The 20189-nt window shown below is 40.7% G+C and overlaps 1 protein-coding gene across 5 annotated transcripts in view; it reads left to right on the forward strand.

Annotated features, from left to right (window-relative positions):
- Positions 1 to 20189, forward strand: part of LOC126871382 (LIM/homeobox protein Lhx9) — a 416377-nt gene that overhangs the window by 324310 nt on the left and 71878 nt on the right. For all 5 annotated transcript variants that reach the window (XM_050630130.1, XM_050630132.1, XM_050630133.1 and 2 more), the window contains 2 exons: positions 9685 to 10217; positions 18188 to 18396. In XM_050630130.1, coding sequence (XP_050486087.1) covers positions 9849 to 10217; positions 18188 to 18396 — 578 coding nt within the window. In that variant the 5' untranslated portion in view covers positions 9685 to 9848. The remainder of the gene's footprint in view (positions 1 to 9684; positions 10218 to 18187; positions 18397 to 20189) is intronic.

A 20189-nucleotide genomic window follows, 5' to 3' on the forward strand; every position in this document is an offset into this window, starting at 1 on the left:
CGCTGATTTAGATCCTTCCTTCTAGGAAATGGAACCCAATCCATGGATCGCGATACACTTGCTCCTTTGTTCCGATTTTTCTTCGCATCTGATATAAGGACTTTGTAAGAAACGGCGAAGAACTGCAGTAAGATTTATATAAATTGGTCACTATATATGTTGTGTCCTGAACCAATTTATACGAGCCCGTTTCATCGTTTTCGTATATACGATCAATCTTTGAAATGGCTTTACACACTACGTGACACCAAGTATAGGATCACCATTAATTTATCTACAATAATTTACAAAATCAATTTACTATCTTCCTGCCTTCCATCACCAAACTAATTAGAATAAATATTGACCTCATAAGATATTCACCGAACAACACGTTGCTTTATTTTATGATCGTTACCCCGGTGGACGCGTTTGACGTCGATCCTGCAGCCCGATCTGTTTTACCAAAAGAAAGTCTTTTTGTCTCCTTTTATTCAGCGTGGTCGCAATGCTGGAGACATTAGGTATTTGCATTTTTTCACGGATCTAATGGAGCCATAATAATCGTAGCACGCGGATCAACTTCGGCTGCCGGTCAACTCACCCCCGCGAGTCTGTGCTCCCCTCGAGTAGCAGGGATTCTTTTCGTCGTCCACTACAAGCATCGGAACGGCGTCGTTATTGTATGGAACGAGGCGTCCTCGTTATCGTCGCTTATCGCTAATAAGATCGCTGGACCGCTCGTTATCGTCGTCGTCGCACTCGCCCTGTCCTCATTTTCGTACGATTGCGATCGTTAATTATCCCTATCGCAGCTGATCGTCCTCTCTCTTCTCTTGCTTCTCCTCTCTACCCTCGCCTCCTCCTTTTCCTCCTCTCTCTCCTCCACTTCGTTCGAAACGTTCGCGTCCATCCTCCTTCCATCCACATTCTCTCTCGTCGCTGTCGTCGTTGTTGTCGTCGTTCTCCTCGTCATTATCATTCCGGTAATTATCGGTGTATTCCCTCGTTATCATCTTGTTATCGCTTGGCCGTCGTGCTTCCGCGGCTGATCGAATTTCGAGGGCTCCCTGGGTCAGGGGTCGTAAACAGACCTCTGATCCTGCATCTCGCGATTTTCGTCAAACACGGTCCCCCGAGCCAGATGTTCCAGATCGAATCTTCCTTTTTCTTCTTCTTCTTGTCAAAAAAGAGAGATATCGATCACCATTTTACGGAAGAGAATTTTGTCGATTTTTTTATTTGTATTCTCCTTGTTGGATCTGAAATACATAACATTTTCTCATTCTCTTGTTAAATTTGTTCTTGGCCATAGTTACATGTTTATTTATAGAATCCTTTAATTTCAAATGTATCGTTTTATTCTTGTTACAAATAATTTGTCATATTTATATTTAGATCTATTCAAAACCCACTTGAAATCAGTTTAATTTTTTTAACTTGTTTTTACAATTATAGAGACTTCTGGTTAAAGGATGATCCGGTAACAGGTTGATACTAGGGCTTAATAAAATTAAGTGTATGTTATACATTTAATTAAACTTAAAATAATATGACAAAGACGAATAAGAAGTACCAATATACATTTCTGTCGTGATGAAAGTATACATTAATATCGCCAAAAATATTTGCATGTTCTTAGTAATGAAAAAATGAAAAAATTTGATACCAATCATTCTGCTTGCACTGATATCTCGGCTGTTAAAAGCTAATAGTCTCGTAATATAACGGTATAATTATTCCGTGTAAAATTCAAGGTTGAACTTTAAGCTGTCGAAGCTTAATTTAGCTTAAATAACCCTATCTTACTTGAATCCGTTTGAAAGGTGAGAATTTTGTATTGCATGGAAACGACTTTAGGGAGATATAATCGACAAGTTTCTATAATGTTCCTTGATAGCTAATAATCGTCGATCTATGGAATTTAATGATAGTCGTGAGAACTCGAATTTGGATTAATTGTATGATACCAACCGGTGTCGATGAGGCTTGACGTATTAATACAAAGATCGACGTTTATGCTTGTCCATTTTAATGCATCGTCTGTGGAAGGGGAGGAGGAGCGACGATAGCCTGAAAACGTTTCTTACAGGGCCTCAATTAGTTCAAAATGTTTCGCTGGAATGGGAAACGCAATACACCCTAACGTTTAGAGATGTGCCTTCGATCGGCCTGAATTCGACTAATACGCACTTGGACTTCGACTTTAAGTATAGAGGCAGCACGATCTCATCGAATCCAAATGAACATCCTGCTGTCGGCGGCCTGCTGTGTAATTTCAGTGCGCGTAGTATACGTGATTATTTGGAAGAAACGTAGAATTCGAACGAAAATCTTTCTCTCGGAATGGGAAAGAAATTTGGAGGGGCAAATTGATCGGTGTCGATCGATCTTAACTAAGAACAGAGAATAAAATATCAAGTTGTATCGAAGCTTTATTTCACTTTCAGAGAATGAAAAAGCTGGGAAATATTCGAAATAGACTTGTCACGTGAAACTCTGTGACGCGTTGCTGTTAATCAGCTGACAATAACATTACGTAAGCGGCGCTCGTGGTGCGTAAGTCATATCTAAATATAAGACGAGGAATCAGATTCATTAAGACATTTTGAAAGGCGGCACACAATTCCTAAAAATAATTTCGAACGTCGACGATACACAAAGTCTGAAATGCTTTGTAACGCCGATTGAGAATTCCATTTACTCGCAGGTGTATCAACATCCAATATAAATATCATAAATTATCCATATAAGTACAGACACATAACTCGAACAGAAAAGGATTCTTCCAAGTTAAAAAATGTTATGATGTTTAAAAATAAATTCAATTACAACCTCAAGGTTTATTTCTCGAGAATAAAGACTCGATTAAGAAATCGAGATCACAGTGTCGACTTATTTTCTTCCAAAGTATCGTGTTACGCATCATTTCTGAAACGACTTGTAACGAGGAAGCCAGTCGACGAAGGTTCGTGCGTTCGATTCAACATATTGGCCGCGCTTCCTCGGCCAGTCTGGCCGTAAAGACTTCAAGCGCGACTGCCTCTGCATTGACCTTCGTTAACTGTAACGTAAGTCACCGTCTCGCCTTTATCCGGCCGAATAATCGTAGAACGTAATGAACAAACCTCGCAACTAATTGGAACAGATTGAACGTACGATCGTATTGTGCGTGCACGCGCGTTTCTTCGCAATTAATAGTGCCATGACGTTGCAGCAATCTGCGTAACGATTGCATCGGTCCCATATCTCAATTATTCTTTGTCTCCCGGACCCTTTCTTTCTTTTTCTTTCTCCGATTACTTGTATTTAATTGCGATTATTACTTTGCGATTATTCCACAAAGTAGGAAGGAACAAAGGTTCGCACAACAATGATTACCGTTGGAGTTAACCGATACGTTTGAAAACCTATGTTAAGAATCCATGTTGTATCGATACAACGATATTGTAAATAAAGAACACGGCTCAGAAAGAAAACCAATTACATAATAATATTATGAAGAAGTCTTGTACGATAATAGCGTTTATCGTTGCATCTTATACCGATATTTCCCCCCTTTCACGGTTCATCTTCTTCATTCAGCCAGGATTAACTTAGATATTCCTATAATCCTTCGAAAAGGATAGTTGAAAGATAATTTTATGCTATTTTACGATTTTCGCAGCACCCCTTACACCAACCAATATTCCGTAAATTGGATATTCATCTTTTGAAAACTAACTTAAAATAATTAGAAAACTTAGAATAATACAAAGACTTAATCAACATAATTCTATGTAAATTTCAAAGAAAAATGACATTAGCGCAAGAAGATTCAACCCTTAAACAGGACACACTTGCGATTTTGAAATGCAGTTTCATCGATCGTTTCGCCCGATACACGCGTCTATCGACAATCGTTCACTTTAAACGCTCCTGTTGTCTAGATGGACCGATAAGCCCAACCAGTAGTTAATAATTAATGGTTAACAATTAAGATTGAAATTAACGTGTAACACCGCGAGGTTTAATTGGATGTAACACGAAAAGTGGGAGGGTTTGGGTGGTGAAAGAAACGAAGAGAGATTATGTGACGAGCGAAGAGAAAGAGGTAGATAGAGAAACTGGCAGGTGGTAGCGCAACGGGACGCACGACTCCTTCGATGTCTCGCTTTGAATTTAATTTCCTCCCTGGTACACATTGGCTGATAAATATTGCGGGCCCCGGGAGATTTTCAAACGTCCGTATAATTAAATCCGGTAAAAATGCTTCGGCCGCGTCGTCATTCACCTTCCACTTTCTCGCTCCTTTCTATATCTTTCTTTCTTCTTTTCTTTCTTCCACCTTGCATCCGTTCCGATTGCCTTTGTAATTCGTTTTAATAGGCGCAGTGACTCCTGTTTCCATGTATGATGAAGAACCGGTAATCTCTTATCGATTCGATGGTTTCCGGTGGATTTTTTGGAATCGCACGAAAGTACCGACTCGTCAAGATACGATTTTGTTTGTAGCCCTAAGAATAGTAGGTATAGGGTGTGAGATTACTTTATCAACGAGAAAGATGAAATCTGATTCAGAGTGAAGGAAGTTAATTGGATCTAAATTTGATTGACTGTACTTCCACTCGTACTTTATATTGTTAATTACAAAAATGTTTGATCGTAAATTAAATCTTATGTATGATGAGCGTGTAACGTTTGTCTTCTTTCCGAATTTGACGGTGATTTTAATTATCGCGAGGAATATCGATGCAAAATTTGAAGAATAGCAAGGTCGGAACGCAGTTTCTAACGAAGTATTGTTATTCTTGCGTGACGTTAAGGACGCTGGCGCGTTCTTTTAAGCCGCGTACACACGACTGCAACAAAGAAGAGGTCAGTATAACCGCATCGCACAACTTTCACGGGAAACCGTTCAAAATGAAGTTGAAGAAGTTCGAATCAGGCAACGTGATGGCGCGACGAAATTTTGTTCGGTGTTCGTTATACCTAACGTTGGCCACTGCTCATTCTTCACTAGGTTGCTAGAAGGGACCTGGAACGTAGTAGGTAGCTCGTTTGAAACGGAACACGCTATTATTCTCCCTCGAGGATACAAATCTAAAGGATCTAGGATAGCGATAGACTCTGTTTCGTCTGCAAGTAATTTTTTTCTAATTGACGCGCGTTATTTGTGATAAAAGTCACAGTAAACTGCAATTAACGCAGGGAATCCGTATAATCGTTCTTTCCAACTTTCTCTCTCTCTCTCTCTCTCTCTCTCTCTCTCTCTCTCTCTCTCTATCTATCTATCTATCTATCTCTCTCTCTCTCTCTCTCTATCTCTATCTCTCTCTCTCTAGTTGTATTTATACACTCGAGCTACTCAGTCGATCAATCACTCTTCGATTATTTTCTGCACGACTATTGTATGCATTTCAATAATTCGCAGTGTTCTACGTATTAAACCCATCTCACAAATGTATATACGTAATTGTAGCAGGGAAATATTACATGGTACGTTGTGTTTCATATAAAATTGAAATTTGCTTCGTTTCGATGAGCCTCACGTGTCGAACAGCGATACTTTCTCACCTCTTTTATTTACGCACGCAACCGAGCCTTACGATACTCGCCACATCACGCTTGTAATCTTAACTTCCCTGTCTGTAAAAAATCGAATTAACAAAGTTACCAGGTTCTGAACAAGCGAACGGTGAAAATATTTTGTAAGAGAATAAATTGGATATTCCATGGAGAATATATCTGAGAGCAACGCAGGTTCGTTTCACGCGCAGTTTTCTCCAGAAAACGGTCAGGAACCGGGCACCGTTATATTCTTAATGCTAGGGACCGGGCAAAATAGGGTGACGTGGCGCGACCGAAGAGAAGAAAAGGTACTCGTTATCCGGCCCCGGACAAAAAGACAGAAGTTTCGTATAGGTCGGCGATCGTGTCCCGAAGCGACACCCGCTGAGCTACCAGGAAGGAAGATTATTGTTAATTAAGGTGGGCGTGTCGGGCAAGTCGCACGCCGGTTTCACGGCCCTTAACGAAGGGACAGGTCAGCTCGTTTTATGAATCCTAATGCCGACTTGGCCCCTTCACCAAAAATTCACCAAGCATTTGCATTTCATCGTCGTCACCAGACTTTTGCGCCCTCTTCCCTCTTATTCTTCGACTCGTCGCCTCTTAATGTAATTAGTCCTCCTATTCACCTTTGTGCGGGATTATCCGACGTTAACGAGGTTGTTTGATAACCAATCGAACAGCCATTGTTCGTCAAATGTGTTTCTCGGGCTTGACGCTAGGCTTACCGGGCACAGTCAAATGACCGGTTTCAAAATTTAATTTAAAATTGTACATTCGTTGTTACTTCTCTTGTTCATCTAACTTTATGTAAATTCTTATATTATCTGATTAATCAGTTTCTCAATTTTTGTTAATATAGGAGAATTTACATAAAGTTCGATGAACAAGAGAAGTAACAATGAACGTACAATTTTAAATAAAATTTTGAAACCGCCCATTTAACCGGGTCTGGTAAGGTTACTGTTAACGACTTCGTGGAATACGTATGTGTTTCTGGAAAGAGAAGATTCAATTGTGAGGGTGAGGTGTGTAAACTGGATTGTTCGAAGCTTAAGAAAAATAATTTTAAGAAATTACATTATTTTTATTTGATAATTATAACCAGCCTAATAAGATATTTCATGCAATAAAATTACTCTCAACAATAATTTTATGATTTTAACTGTTCGTTTTTGTACTATACTTCTAATCAGACTTTTTTTCGTGTTACGTATATCTTACTTCATGTTTGTATGAGAATTAAAGAAAATTTAAGGTAGGATGATTTTAGAATTATAAGTCGTAGAGTATAGACTGAAACAAGAAATCTCATTATTCAAGGTCACTTGCCTCACCATGACCCACGTCAGCTCCCCACTCTGTTCTAATTTTCTTCCGTGTAACCACTAGATAGAACTATGAAGAGGATCTTTATAACCGTGTTAGATTTCATAGGAATCGTGGAATGGTTAGAAGATGAATCGTTTGCTTTCGAGGAACACCTATATCACGTGTCGGCTCGTGACTAGAAGGTGTTAACGGCGATGAGTTAACGAGATTAATCGTGCGAAGAGCGAGGAAAACGAGGAGATCCGATTGGATACCGGAAAAGATCACAAAGGTGTGTAATTAGAGCAGGCTTTGTTCCTTGTCGCCACAGCGGACGCTTCGTTTCCGGTGTCCGTGGTTCCCATTGGGGAACGTCCCGATCGAAATTATCTTTTTTATCGATTTCCCTGAATCCCCGTTTTTCCGGGCCGCTATTCTAATTATAGCTGGGAAAATTAGATCTTTGACGTCACGCCTACATCAGCCGCAAAAAATCTAGCAGTGCCACGAAATGGAAACATAAATCCTCCGTTACACCAAATTCGACGTTTCCCTTCTGTCGACTAATTGCCTGAAAAGTAAAATACTTTTCAACCTAGTTCTAAAAAATCTAATAAAAAAAGCTGGAGACCATTTGTCAATCACCCTAATACTCTAAGTTAATATCTAAAGTTTAAACCCGTAACGTGACTTAACTTGATTCAAGTTTTAAAACTCATAAATCGAGAAAATCTAAATGAACGAGACAAGTTTCACGATGTAAATTAGAAACTTCGAAATGACCCTTAGTCGTTCGACTATAATTACTCGTAAGCTCGATAAACAAACCATCGCACTGATTCTCGTAAAATGTTTATTATACCAATCGTCCCAGTATTCCTTGATGTCTGTAGTTACAATAACAATCGAGCACGTCTTTATCGTGTGGTTCTGTGGGGGTGAAGAGACGTTGGTACGGGCAGAAGAAGCATCAAAGGAAACAGAAGTAAGAAGAAACAGGACAGTCAGCGAACGGTGAACAAGGCCACGTTTACCACCTCTGTTCGACCACCTTTCGTCCCTCTAGTTTCCCTCACTCTATCTGCAGGAACCGTGATGCTTTACTACCGTTGTATCCGGATTGAATTTAAATATTCCTTCGACGGACGAACTCTTTCGCGAATTGCCCTGTCGTAAAAGGTCCATCATCCGTCTCTTTCCCTACCACCCCCTTCCCTACGTTTTCTCTCGCGAACCTCACCGACGAATCGTTTTGCTACGAACTGCTGTTTCATTGGAATCGTGGCAGAGATGGAGAAGAAGAGGGTAGGAGAGAGACATTATGAAATCGTTGCGCGTCGTCTTAAGGGCCAATAAAATTGCACGGAACTCCGGCCGCCGGTGAAATTAATATCAGCCAGTACAGTTTCATCGCAGTATGCAATGCGGCGGTCGTCTTTACGACTAGTTCGGAAACTGTTTCGGCCTAAACATTGTGTGTTTTCGAGATTTTTCGCCAGACCGTCCTCTTATGAAAGAAGTTTCGAAGGCTGCTTCAACTTCTTCGTAACGATGACCGATCGAATGTGTTGATCGATATTATTGACTCTGGTGGTAATTAGACTTTCTTTATAGAGTGAACTTTCGGACGTTCGCGGGGAGACACGATCTCGAAAAAAACGCGCCAACGGGAGTCGTAAATTCCCGTTACGATTTGACTAATCGACGCCACGAATCATTCGATCCCTTATTTCTAGTGAGATAATAAAGGTGGTTGATTGAATATACCGCTGCTATTAACAGGTTATTTAATTTCAGTGTGATACAAGGTTGCGTATTTGAAATGACAACTACGAACGAGTACGACCTGAGACTCCTTTCGTATTGACGATGGTGAGGATATATCTTCTGTCGATTGACTATCTTCGACTTGGAGATTCTTGCTGTTCCTTGCACTGTCCTCTGACTCGAGTTGATGTAGACTAACCGATGAGATTTGTCTGTTGAATGTTACTGTGGAACAAGTCTAGTGTAGTAGAAAAAGTTGAGTTGACCCTCCTGATGTCGTAGAAGTGAAGTTCATTCTTATGTAATATGGAGGAGAGTTCGGTAAGGGTGTGCCCTTTGAACGAAGAACGTAGATTCGTTGCTCACGCTTTTCGTCAGGAAAGTGAGGGTAACGATCTGCGATGCCGATTGGTTATGACCAACGTTAGGAGTGAATTTATAAGAACATGCAATAGACCTAAGGACTTTTTTAAGTACCAGCTATAAACCGAAAATATTTGCAGGATTAAAGGTTCTTGCAAGCTAATAAGATTCGGTTTATGGTGGGGCCTTAGGTTTATTGAGGGTCTGTCTAATGGTGCTTGGGCCTTGACGGCCAGAGATTGAAGAACGTCGCACGGACCGTTTCACGCGACATAACATAGAGTGTTTTGAAAATTCTAGAATGAAAGTCAGGGCTACGAAAGTCTTGGTACGAGTTCGATAGCAAGCCATTCGCAGACCTTCCGCTCGTAATTTTAATAACTTTTATGAAGCTTTCTCTAATAAATATCATGATACAACTCGTACATCCATGTGGCTTAGCGACTATTAATGCGCGACCTAACGCGTAATGTTACCGTGGCATCACCGGTTGCCATAACGTCGTATCTTATACCTTTAAAACTTGTCAAACACTCATTATAAACCAACTTGAATACCGCTTACCGCGTCTTTATAACACTTTCCAACCTGACGTCCACCTGCAACTGTAATCCACGTTACCCATCAATATCCGTAGCCATTGCCTATAAATACAAACAGCCCCGCAAACAACCTTCAGAATCACCTGTATAACCTTGTTTTTTCTGATTTCAGGTCGCAGTAGAGAGCCGGAAGAAAATATCCGGTTCGAACAGTGCCGGTGTTCAGTAAGCTACCGTAGGCCAGTAACTGTTGTTTTTCGTCGTGAGAAGCAGTCGGTGGGCTCATCGGGCCCACCCTCTCCACCGAGCAAGCTGGCGAGCGCTTTAACCGCTGGTATGAACCCCCACCATCCGGGCCATTCCGCAGCCTACCCGCATCATCCCTCGCTTTCGAGCAGTCCGCATCATTCCGGGCCCCATCACGGCTACAGTACTGGCGGCGGAGGCGGTGGGGGTGGCGGTGGCGGCACCACAACAACCCCAGACCTACCAAGTCCCCATTCACCGCCTCATGGGCCATCAATGGACCCAGCCACCCCCTATGGGTCCCTTCAGCCTGGACAGGGCATGGGCAGCAACGGACATCATCACAGCGGTGCTGGAATGATGACCGATCATCCACATCACCCCGGACACCCACACCCCCACTTACCGGGACATCCTGCTTATCCACCGGTCAATCACAACAACAATTGTACGCTTAAGGTAAGTTTGTCAACTTATTGAGAAGATTGTAGCGTAGTAATTTATTTAATCTTACAAAGTGCGCGAAATTCGAACCTATGCCACGCCGAGTAGCGTATAGCTTTTGGCATTTGAATCCATAAACATAAAAAACACTTTTCTTTCTCATCTCGAATTCCGAAACGTATCTGTAAAATTGCTCTGATCGTAAATTAAATCACTCTGTAGATGGTTTCTTCAGATTAATTTCATATCTTCAGTTCTCAATTGGTACAGAGAAATCATGCGAGTAGGGTAATAATTTATTTAATTTTGCAAAGTCTGCGAAATTCGAACCGGTGTTACCTCGAGTAACGTATAACTTTCGACATTTGAATCCATAAACATAAAAAAGTCTTTTCTTTCTCATCTCGAATCTCGAAATGTATCCGTAAATTTGATCACATCGCAAATTAAATCATTCTATAGATGGTTTCTTCAGATTAATTTCACATCTTCGGTTCTCGATCCGTACAGAGGAATCATTCCCCGTATCATTGTATTGAGAGTTGATGCGAGTAACGTAGCAATCTATTTAATTTTGTAAAGTTTGCGAAATTCGAACCTGTGCTACGTCGGTATCGTATAACTTTCGACATTTGAATCCATAAACATTAAAAACTCTTTCCCTTCTCATCTCGAATCTCGAATCTCGAAATGTATCTGTAAATTTGATCACATCGTAAATTAAATCACTCTATAGATGATTTCTTCAGATTAATTTCACATCTTCAGTTCTCAATCCGTACAGAGGAATCATTCCCCGTATCATTGTACTTCCTGTTCGCTTTTATTATCCCATTCGTTGCTATTCTCTCCCCTTATTCTTGTTCCCGACGACCGTTACAGAATCAAACGGCGAATGAAATTAAATTAAAATCCCTCGTTAATGAGGCCTGGTCGAGTGGCGTTCGTTTCCCGCCAACTCTGTTCCATCGAAGGGGAGGAAAGGAGAGAAGGAACGGTCCGGTCTTGGAAGCGTTTCGTACCGCGAAACGGTTCTCCTCGTACGATTAAAATGCACTTTCTACGCTGGCTGGTCGCGCGACGATGGTCACGAGAAAAAGTTTTCAACCGGAAACAGCTGGAACGTGTACGCGGCTCATTGTTCGCGTAATAACCAGCGTCGGCCGTTCATTACGTAAGTTCATTCCCTCTGCACTGTCTAATTTCTCCTAAACAATAATACTTCTCATTTGAAAAAATGTTAATCGTAGACGACAATTATATACGTAACCTGAGAATTATTGATACACCAAATATATCCATATTTTAATACTAGAACTACAAAAGTGGTCATAACGTTCAATTCCTTCATTACAACAACGCACTTTTACAAATTCCAGTAATTGTTCATCAAGTATGTATACATACAAAGTCTTACATTTCTTTTATTACCGCAGCAAACTTACCCCGAGTAACCAGATTAACCCATGCACCCTAATATGCAAATATTTGCACCTTGATCGTGTCAATAGATTAGCGTGTGAAACGACTTTTCACCTCGATGCGAAATCAGTGTGACGTACAGGTGCGATGAGCTATACCTTTACAAGTAACATTGCATGGGTCGGTAACGAGAGTGACGAAGGAGAGAATCGCGGCAGCAGGGTCGCAGGCTAAAATTCAGAAGACATTATCCGTCTACGTGACCCTCACTTAGCTCGCCATTGACAAACGTAACAATATAGGCATTTACCATGGAGAAATATAATTGAATAGGGGCGGAGGGGAACTGGAGGAGGCCAGGCTGCCCCCTGGTTGCCTCTTTCCCTCGAACGCCGCCCCCTCTTCTCTCCGTGCAACGTGTTTCACTCCATAATACTTAGCACGATCTCTGTTCCACGTTCCCCTACCACGTATCTTTGTCCTCGTTCGGCCTGGCCGGAGCTATGGATGGGTCCCGTCCCCTTTCAACGTTAGTTAGGTCCTTTCTAGGCTCACCTTTTTATTTCCCCCACCAGCAGGCCCACTCCTGCTGTGGCTGGCTGGGTTACCTGAACCCGGGGCCTCTCGCAAGGCATTCAGAGGCCCAAAGCAGCCACGGACCAGTCAGTTTGCTGCTGACTTCGGTCGGGACCGGTTCGTCTTTTTCCTCTGTTCGTGGCGCGTGCTCTCTCACCTTCTTCCTTGCTTTATATATCCGTCTTTATATACACCGTTTCTCTGTGTGTCTTTCGCGCGCTCTGTGACCGCTTTTTGCGTCGTGTAATCGCGATCGTCATCGCTACCACGCGTAGTGGTTTTTGGGACCGATCACCGTGTATATAGCTTGGACTAAGCCCACGGGATGCTACACTCGGCGCGTTACAACGAACCAGGAGAAGCTTGTTGTCGGTTGCCGACGGCAACGCAACTTTGTCGCGACGCGTAGATTCCAAGAACAACGTGCTCCGTGCGGGTCCGTGGAAATATATCGTGTTTCCTGAATGGTTCTTCGTGGTGGTTGGTGCAAGGTGGTTCAAACAAGGTGTATACGAAACAGAATTTATTTTCGTGTTGGCGATTCGAACGAGAACGAATTATATCAGTGCCCGCGTGAATACGTGAGAAGTGTTTGAGGACGATCATTTTCGGGTACTGTGTCGAGGGAGCCTGTTGGTGATCATGGAGGTGCACGCGCATCACTACAGCGCCATCGCGTCACGGATGAACCAAATGAAATGTTTCACCGGAGATAAAATTGTAAGAGCCAAATTATAATATTACTTGGTCTTTCGTCATTTGGATGATTTCTCTGTGGTATTCATTGCGACAAACGTGGCAATATCTGCGAACTAGTTGCACAGTGGAAGCTGTGGTTTGCTTATTTCGTCCTGAATATTTTTCGTAACCCTAAAGTATCTAGAAGTGAATCCATACCATCGTTACATAGCTTTTCGTGTTGCATAAATTGTACGAATAATTAACGTGGATCAATGAAATAAAAAAAAAAGAAAACCGTTCAACGTTCGCTGATTCTGAATCGATTTTCAGTTGCAAATTTCGAGGCTGGACGTTCGAATTTCGTCAGAATCTGACCGGGGACGTTCGACAGTGATCCTAGTTGAAGCAAATTGCCCGGACGACTCCGGCAGTTCCGATTGCCTTGATTTGTCCCGATGCTCGGCTGTTTCCGATCTCAGCCTCGCGTTAATGGTATCGTTGTGAATCGAACGTTCGTATTAGCCACGTTCTCCCGCCTAAATATGCATATTCATCGATCCATCCCTTTCTCTATCCCTTTTTATCTCTTCCATTCAACGAAAGACAATACACCATGCTTTTTTGCCCGTGTCGCGAAAATGGTTCTCATTAGGGAAGCTGTGGGGGGACTAATTAAATTTTTCCAACAAGCTAACGATTGCGCAACGCAGAGAACGTTTCTCCTGTGTTTGTTTAATACGACGCGTCGCTGCTTACGTTCACTCTCCCCTCCCCCTTTCTTCTGCTCTCCGAATTTTTCCCTGGCAATTTGCTTCGACTCGTTGCCTCGGAACCGTAAGAACAATCGAATCCACGATGATCAACGTCGTCTCTTGTTCCCTACTGCATTGTGACTCACCTCCTACGCGCAATTACGCGAGTTTCATTCGATTATAGTAACTGGACGATCGTAATTGCGTGGTAATTGCGAAAGAAGTGTCGTTAGGTCGAGGCAAAAAGTGAGAAGGAAAACGATTTTCCTCGTTGATCGAACACGAGCACCGAGTTTACCGTGCGATTCTAGTTCCTCGATAAATTACCGCCGCTGCACGCGTCGCTTTCTAAGAAGACACTTTTTTTTCTTTGTTGACGTTTACTCGGACGAGCCACCTTGAACTCTCTCACACTTCTAGTCTTTTTCTCTTTTGCTCTCTACTTGTTGTTGCATTTTCTACCTTTCTTTCGCGGACTCGCGTGGACAGAAAGGTCGTTGTCGCGATATCTCATGAGATGCAAGTGGAACGATAAGCCACGCGATTCTTGTAAGCAAATTACAACAACGATTTTGCAAGAAGTTTTCCATGGAGATCAAAGTTCGCGGAGAACTGTAGCGCCAATATCGGCCTCGATTTTGAATTTACGGCGTCACGTTCGGTGTCTCTTGGTCCTTTCGTTTGTGCGTTCTTCAAGTCCAGGCTTGTTCCGCCCGATTATCATAGAAATCGTTCCAGTAAATCAAGCAACGGCCTCGGAACCAGTTGCGCGCTCGCTGTTTTTCGAAGCTTCCACGCTGGTACGCGCGACCGCTCATCGCGCAGTCGTCGCGCGTGTAATAACGCTCGACTCGGTCAGAAATAGTTTCGTTTCACCGAACAGGTTGCAGGAGATGACGGAATCTGGAATAGACTCGCTAAATTTGATCGGTCTTGTGGAAACCGTTTTTTTTCTGTTGACTGATTGAATCATTCATTTCCGGAATAAATCGATTTTATAATATTGGAAAATTACTTATAGTAAAGTAATATAGTTAAAATTTTGGTTAAACGACCGTCTTCAAATTTCTCTTTTCTATTGTTACACGAAGAACATGCCAATCTATGAAGCCTATAAGACTTTTTTTCGGTTCATTTGACGATAACTATTTATGATATATTGGCCGGAAAGTTCGTTTCGATTTACATTTCAATTTCATATACATTTATTGAATTGTATAGGTTCAATTTTGTTACACAACCTTCCTTCATCTTTCACGCTACTCGTATACATACTTTAACGTCCAATTACACGTTTCAAATTCTTTAAGTTTCAATTTTAATAGGAGGAAAAATATGCACGTTAACGTGTATCATTTAGACACTCGAAATTGATTTCCTCTAGTTGAACAGTGAACCGAAGAAAAAGCTTGAAGTGGCCGGTCTTTAGCATGGCTCACTCGAATCCGTTTAGAGTTTATTATGCGCTTGACAGAAATTAATGACGTTCATGACCGGCAAGAAAAGGTACGTCGCTTGAATTCGGGCTTATTGAAACGACACTCTCCGCTTCCCAACAAATTGGAAGCGTCTAAATGTGCAAGTTCCCAGAAAACGTGTACTTGGGCCTGTCTATATTTCTTTTTTCCTTTTCAATTTCCTGTAATAAAAGATTCGCCTTAAAGATAACCTACCCCTTAATTGTTCCGCGCGTTAGTCACGCTTCACGTGAATTTTTACTTTGAAACAGATTACAATCGCGGTATGGTGCCTCGAATTTATCCACCGAGAATCCACGCGATGGAACACTCGATCAAACGAACGAAAATTTCGATGGCGACACTACCAAATGTCCTGTCCTCTAGCGTTTTGTCATTTTTCAAGATATACAATGGCTCACGAGAATATTTTAACATTTATGCATACCTTTCGTGAATATGATTATATCTGTTACGCCAAACATTTTGAAATTTTATTAGCGCCATAATGTGTTTAACGAGACACGACTGTCACGACGATTGGTAAAATAACAGAGATGCTAATGAATCCAAGATAAACGAAATATCTTTTATATACTTGGGCAAAATATCACGTAGCTTCTATGTATATACAAGTTCAGATTCGTTACCGCTATAAACAATGACAGTGGACTCTCGTTACTGTGATATTTCAAAGTCATGAATTTTCAGAATGTTTTGTATAGAACACGTAACGTATATAGGAAAGGTTTCTACAAATGTCCAAATATTAGATTGTTCGAAAAGTTTCTTTCGTTTTATGAGGAAATAATGGACACACAATGTTTTTTGTTTTATATCATTTTGTCGAATTACGTGCGATCCATTTTGTTCTATTGAGATAAACACCGCGATATTTCACAGACTTGGTTTCACGTTTGTATGAAGGTGCATAGTTGTAAAAAACACGTTTGTCAAAGGAAGACACTTTCCGGACAATTTAATACCTTCGTGAGCTATTGCGTGTACACTAATTATACCGGTTGCTATGAAATAATAATTAAATGTCGCCGATTTAATAAAAAAAAAAAAAAAAAAAAAAAAAAAAAAACGAAGGTAGGAGAAGGTATACTATGGAAGTTAGGTTTTCTCGAATATTTCGAAATGATGTGGTAGATAAGACGTTTCAAGGAGAGACAATAGAGCACGTACAGTATTCTCGTGGAAGCTCCTTACATCGAAAGGTTGCAATGATTTTCCCGGTGCAGAGCTGAGCAGCGACAATTCTCAGCTTGGTTTATCTGATAGCCGTATATTTTAATAATCAGCGACGTCGACCACGATTATTCACGCTTACCGGCGTTTACATAATCGAGCGACTAAGTGTTCGCCGAGATTGCCCGCTTGACGCTTCACGATGATTTATCGTCAGTTAATGACTTTCGATTTCGTATTAATTATAGCAATGCTTCTCTCTCTTCCTCCTCCTCCTCTTCCTCCTCGTTCCCTCTTTCCTGGTAATAGAAGTACCGTGAATCGTCGCGGGCTCGCATTGCAACGTGTTATTACGCTTAACATTTTCGTTGTGTAATCGGCCGGTGGACACTCGATAAAACAGCCAAAGTCTTTGCCGATTAAAACAAGAAATACCGCGCCGTTTAATCGATCTGCTAATGTGTCTTTACGTAATTACGCTCACATGTAATTGCGCTCACGTTAATGAGTGCTCGCCTGTTACGAAATGGTGAAAAAGTCGCGCAGGAACAATGCGATGATTTATTATCTTCCAAATGTAAATTTCGTACTTTTGTCTTTTTTTCTGGTTCCATTGGAATAATGAATAAAATTTGTAGAATGATACTGTGTAAGTCATTGTTATATTGTCCAACTATGGGGAAAGGCAGGTTCTATTAAAGAACCAATTTGTGGTAAATCAGCTTAGTGATAAATAAACTTTTATAGCTTCAGCCATTAACATTACAAACGATAGTAGATACTTCATAATACGCTTGCTGTTTTACTTATTTGTGTTTAATATGGTTTGTTTAAAATTACTATACTATTGACTCTTTTTAGTGGAATTTATATTTTACTGTATGCTTCGTCATAAGTCAAGGCACAAAATGTTCGTAATTATTCAAAGATACAAAGTAACTCGTCGTACATTTCTTTACAGTTGTTGCCTTCACGGTTAGACCGTATTATGTCCTTATTAATCAAAATTTTATGTAGATACTACCATTTTGCAAATTAAGGAAAACCAAAGCTTCATTATTTTCTTCGTGTTATCTGTTTTTCTTCATTCCATTTAAAATATTTCATCATTTTGTAACGGGTCTGTATAATGCAACTTCACCTAAAGTAGAAAGCTCGAGGAATTTCATTCATATTTCAAGACATTTTGAAAAATAAGAGAATACTAGATAGGAAATTCCGTTTTAGCTGAGGAAGGCAATATATATAGCTCCTTTATAAAAAAGAATTAAAATTTCTGTGCTTCATATCCTGTTTTCTGCGCACATAAAATACACCGTGCGAAAATTTAGGAAAATGTATATGTTATACTTCGTGTATTCTTTTGTCTTGTAGCAGAATATCAATTGGAAAGTGTTCCATGTACTTTCACGTGTATCCATGAAAGTAGCATTCGCCAGTTTGTTTGGACAAATCAATTTCCACTTCGCGCCGTTTGGTTGGAGAACTTCGCAGTTCTCAGTGCCGCAAGAAGTTGAAGTCACCGAGTAACTTCGTTGCTTCCTAATTGCGTGAGCCAATTATTATTCGAGAACTTCTCTAGGAAACACGATTTCGAAATCCTGAAACATTATTTACTCTGCCTGGGAAAACTCTTGGAAAATTTACCAAAAATCTTCTATTATATTTCTAACCAGATTCCATTCTTTAATTTCCATATTGACCAATTGAAATCGTTCCGAATTTCAATTTACAAATCGTTTCAATATGATTTTCACTTTGCTGACAAATAATAATCGTAGCTTTCTGGAAAAAGCGCCCGTAAGACGAAATAATAAATTGAATAAATTGATTTGCAAGTTTTAGTATTATATAAGGAATTATGCACATTACGATGAAACATGGTGTGTCCTTTTTGCTACAGCAAGAAGGTGGTCCAAGTGGTCCAACGGGGATCCAGCAGTGCGCCGGTTGCGGCGGTCAAATAGTCGAAAGATGGCTGTTGCTGGCGATGGATCGGTATTGGCACAACGGTTGCCTCAAGTGCTCGTACTGTGGTGCGGCACTGGCGGAAATCGGCCACTCGTGCTACACCAGGAGCGGCATGATCCTCTGCAAAAGCGACTACAGAAGGTAAGGATCGTACTCACTTCTCTTGAAAGTAGCCCAGCTAACCATTCAACTACCTAATGGTACGAGTATCGTTGCGAATTTGTGAAACGAACTACAAAATTCGTACGATCTCGAAATTCGTTTCCCAACCACACCAATATTTTTATATTTTCATGTATGAAAGAGACAAATTGAAAAATATCAATCACGTATAATAACAATTTTTGCGTGTAGAAATTACACTAGTGAGGTGGTTATAACATGTATGCGTATTTGATAAAGTAACGAGTTAAAATAAGTACAAATGCGGAGATAGTGTATGCCGGTTTTAATCGTCGCTCGTTCAATGCTACTAAATCAATCGAAGAATGGATAATAATACTAATGTTCATACATTTATATCAACGGACGTTACCACAGAAGGTTAACCTTTTTGTGTAACTCTGGCTGAAGATTATAAGAAACAGCAATAACAATTTTCTATTTTTATGCAATATAATTTTTTAAGCAATGTTCAAAGTTCTTTTGCTTCTAGACTTTGTAACCCAAAACAACGTTAGTATTCAAAGATACAATAATATGGGTCTCTGCCAGATTTGAATTTTCCGTTTCAACTTGAACTGCCGCTATAGTAGGAAAGATATGTTATAATTATTCGATACTTTTTTTAATCGTTTTCGTCGTTAAAATTCTTCGGTTTCTATGTCATTAGCAACAGCAGCAGTAGTAACCTGCAAATGTTTATGTAAATTTGTATTTCTATGAGAAGTTATTAGTAGAGAATTAATTAATTGTTAGAGAAGTGAAACTCACATGGAGATGATAACGAGCAATTTTGAATATCCTATATTCTTTTTGCGTATTATGCGAATTCAGAGTACTTGAATTTCCCATAAATGCATGAACGTCCGCAACCTAATCTTCATTAAAATTCTTCCAACTTGATTATACAAAGTTGAATCGAGCGTTATCGTCAAGTGTTATAAATCTTTTCCCGTTTACTCTAATTTCTACAGAAGACATTTATTCAAGTACAAATTACGTTTTAGCGGTGCTATTATCAATTGTTGGAAACGCTGGCGTTACTTAGGGGGATGACCCGATTGCTCGCCTGAAACGTCCCAACTCGCAGCCGTTGATTGATCGCGAAACAGGATTACACGGCACGAACGTCGCGTTTAGAGCTTCATTAAATCGCAGACACGCAATTGCTCGACCGATTAATTCCGTGGCCGCGTATTCGTATCAGCCTGTTCGATTATTAAACGTGTCTGCACTAGCGGATAAGTAATACGATGAAGATGATAAAACTTTTAAGCGCCGGAAGAAAAAGAGGCGTGGATTACACGAGCGAAGTTGCATTGGCTCGCAACTGACATAGGAATTAACGATAATTGATACGTAACGTTTTCATGCTGATAAACGCTTACTACGGCTGAATTAATCGCACCACTTCCGGTGCATCGATGATCACCAACCGAACAGACTCGTTGGCGCCAAGTATCGAACAATCAACATTCCGCTGGCGCAAAATAGCTGCAATCTACGAAGCTGTCACTTCGCTGTGACACTTAGCCGTTGATTATACGCCGCTTCCTTCGTCCCTCTTTTCGAATACTGTCTTTGTAACAACGTGATGTTTTGCCCCGCTTCGCGACTCTCTTTGATCATACCTTTTATCATCGATTTCTCGAATAGATGGTTTATCATCGAGTGAACAGAGGTTCTTCATTTTTAGTTCGTTAAGTTTAAACGAAGGGAAAGTGGGAAACTTTGATTTCTGATACGGAGGCTATGGTAGGTTAAGCAAAAAT

This window comes from Bombus huntii, chromosome 11 (genome assembly GCF_024542735.1).
Source record: "Bombus huntii isolate Logan2020A chromosome 11, iyBomHunt1.1, whole genome shotgun sequence".
Classification (NCBI taxonomy): Eukaryota; Metazoa; Arthropoda; class Insecta; order Hymenoptera; family Apidae; genus Bombus; species Bombus huntii.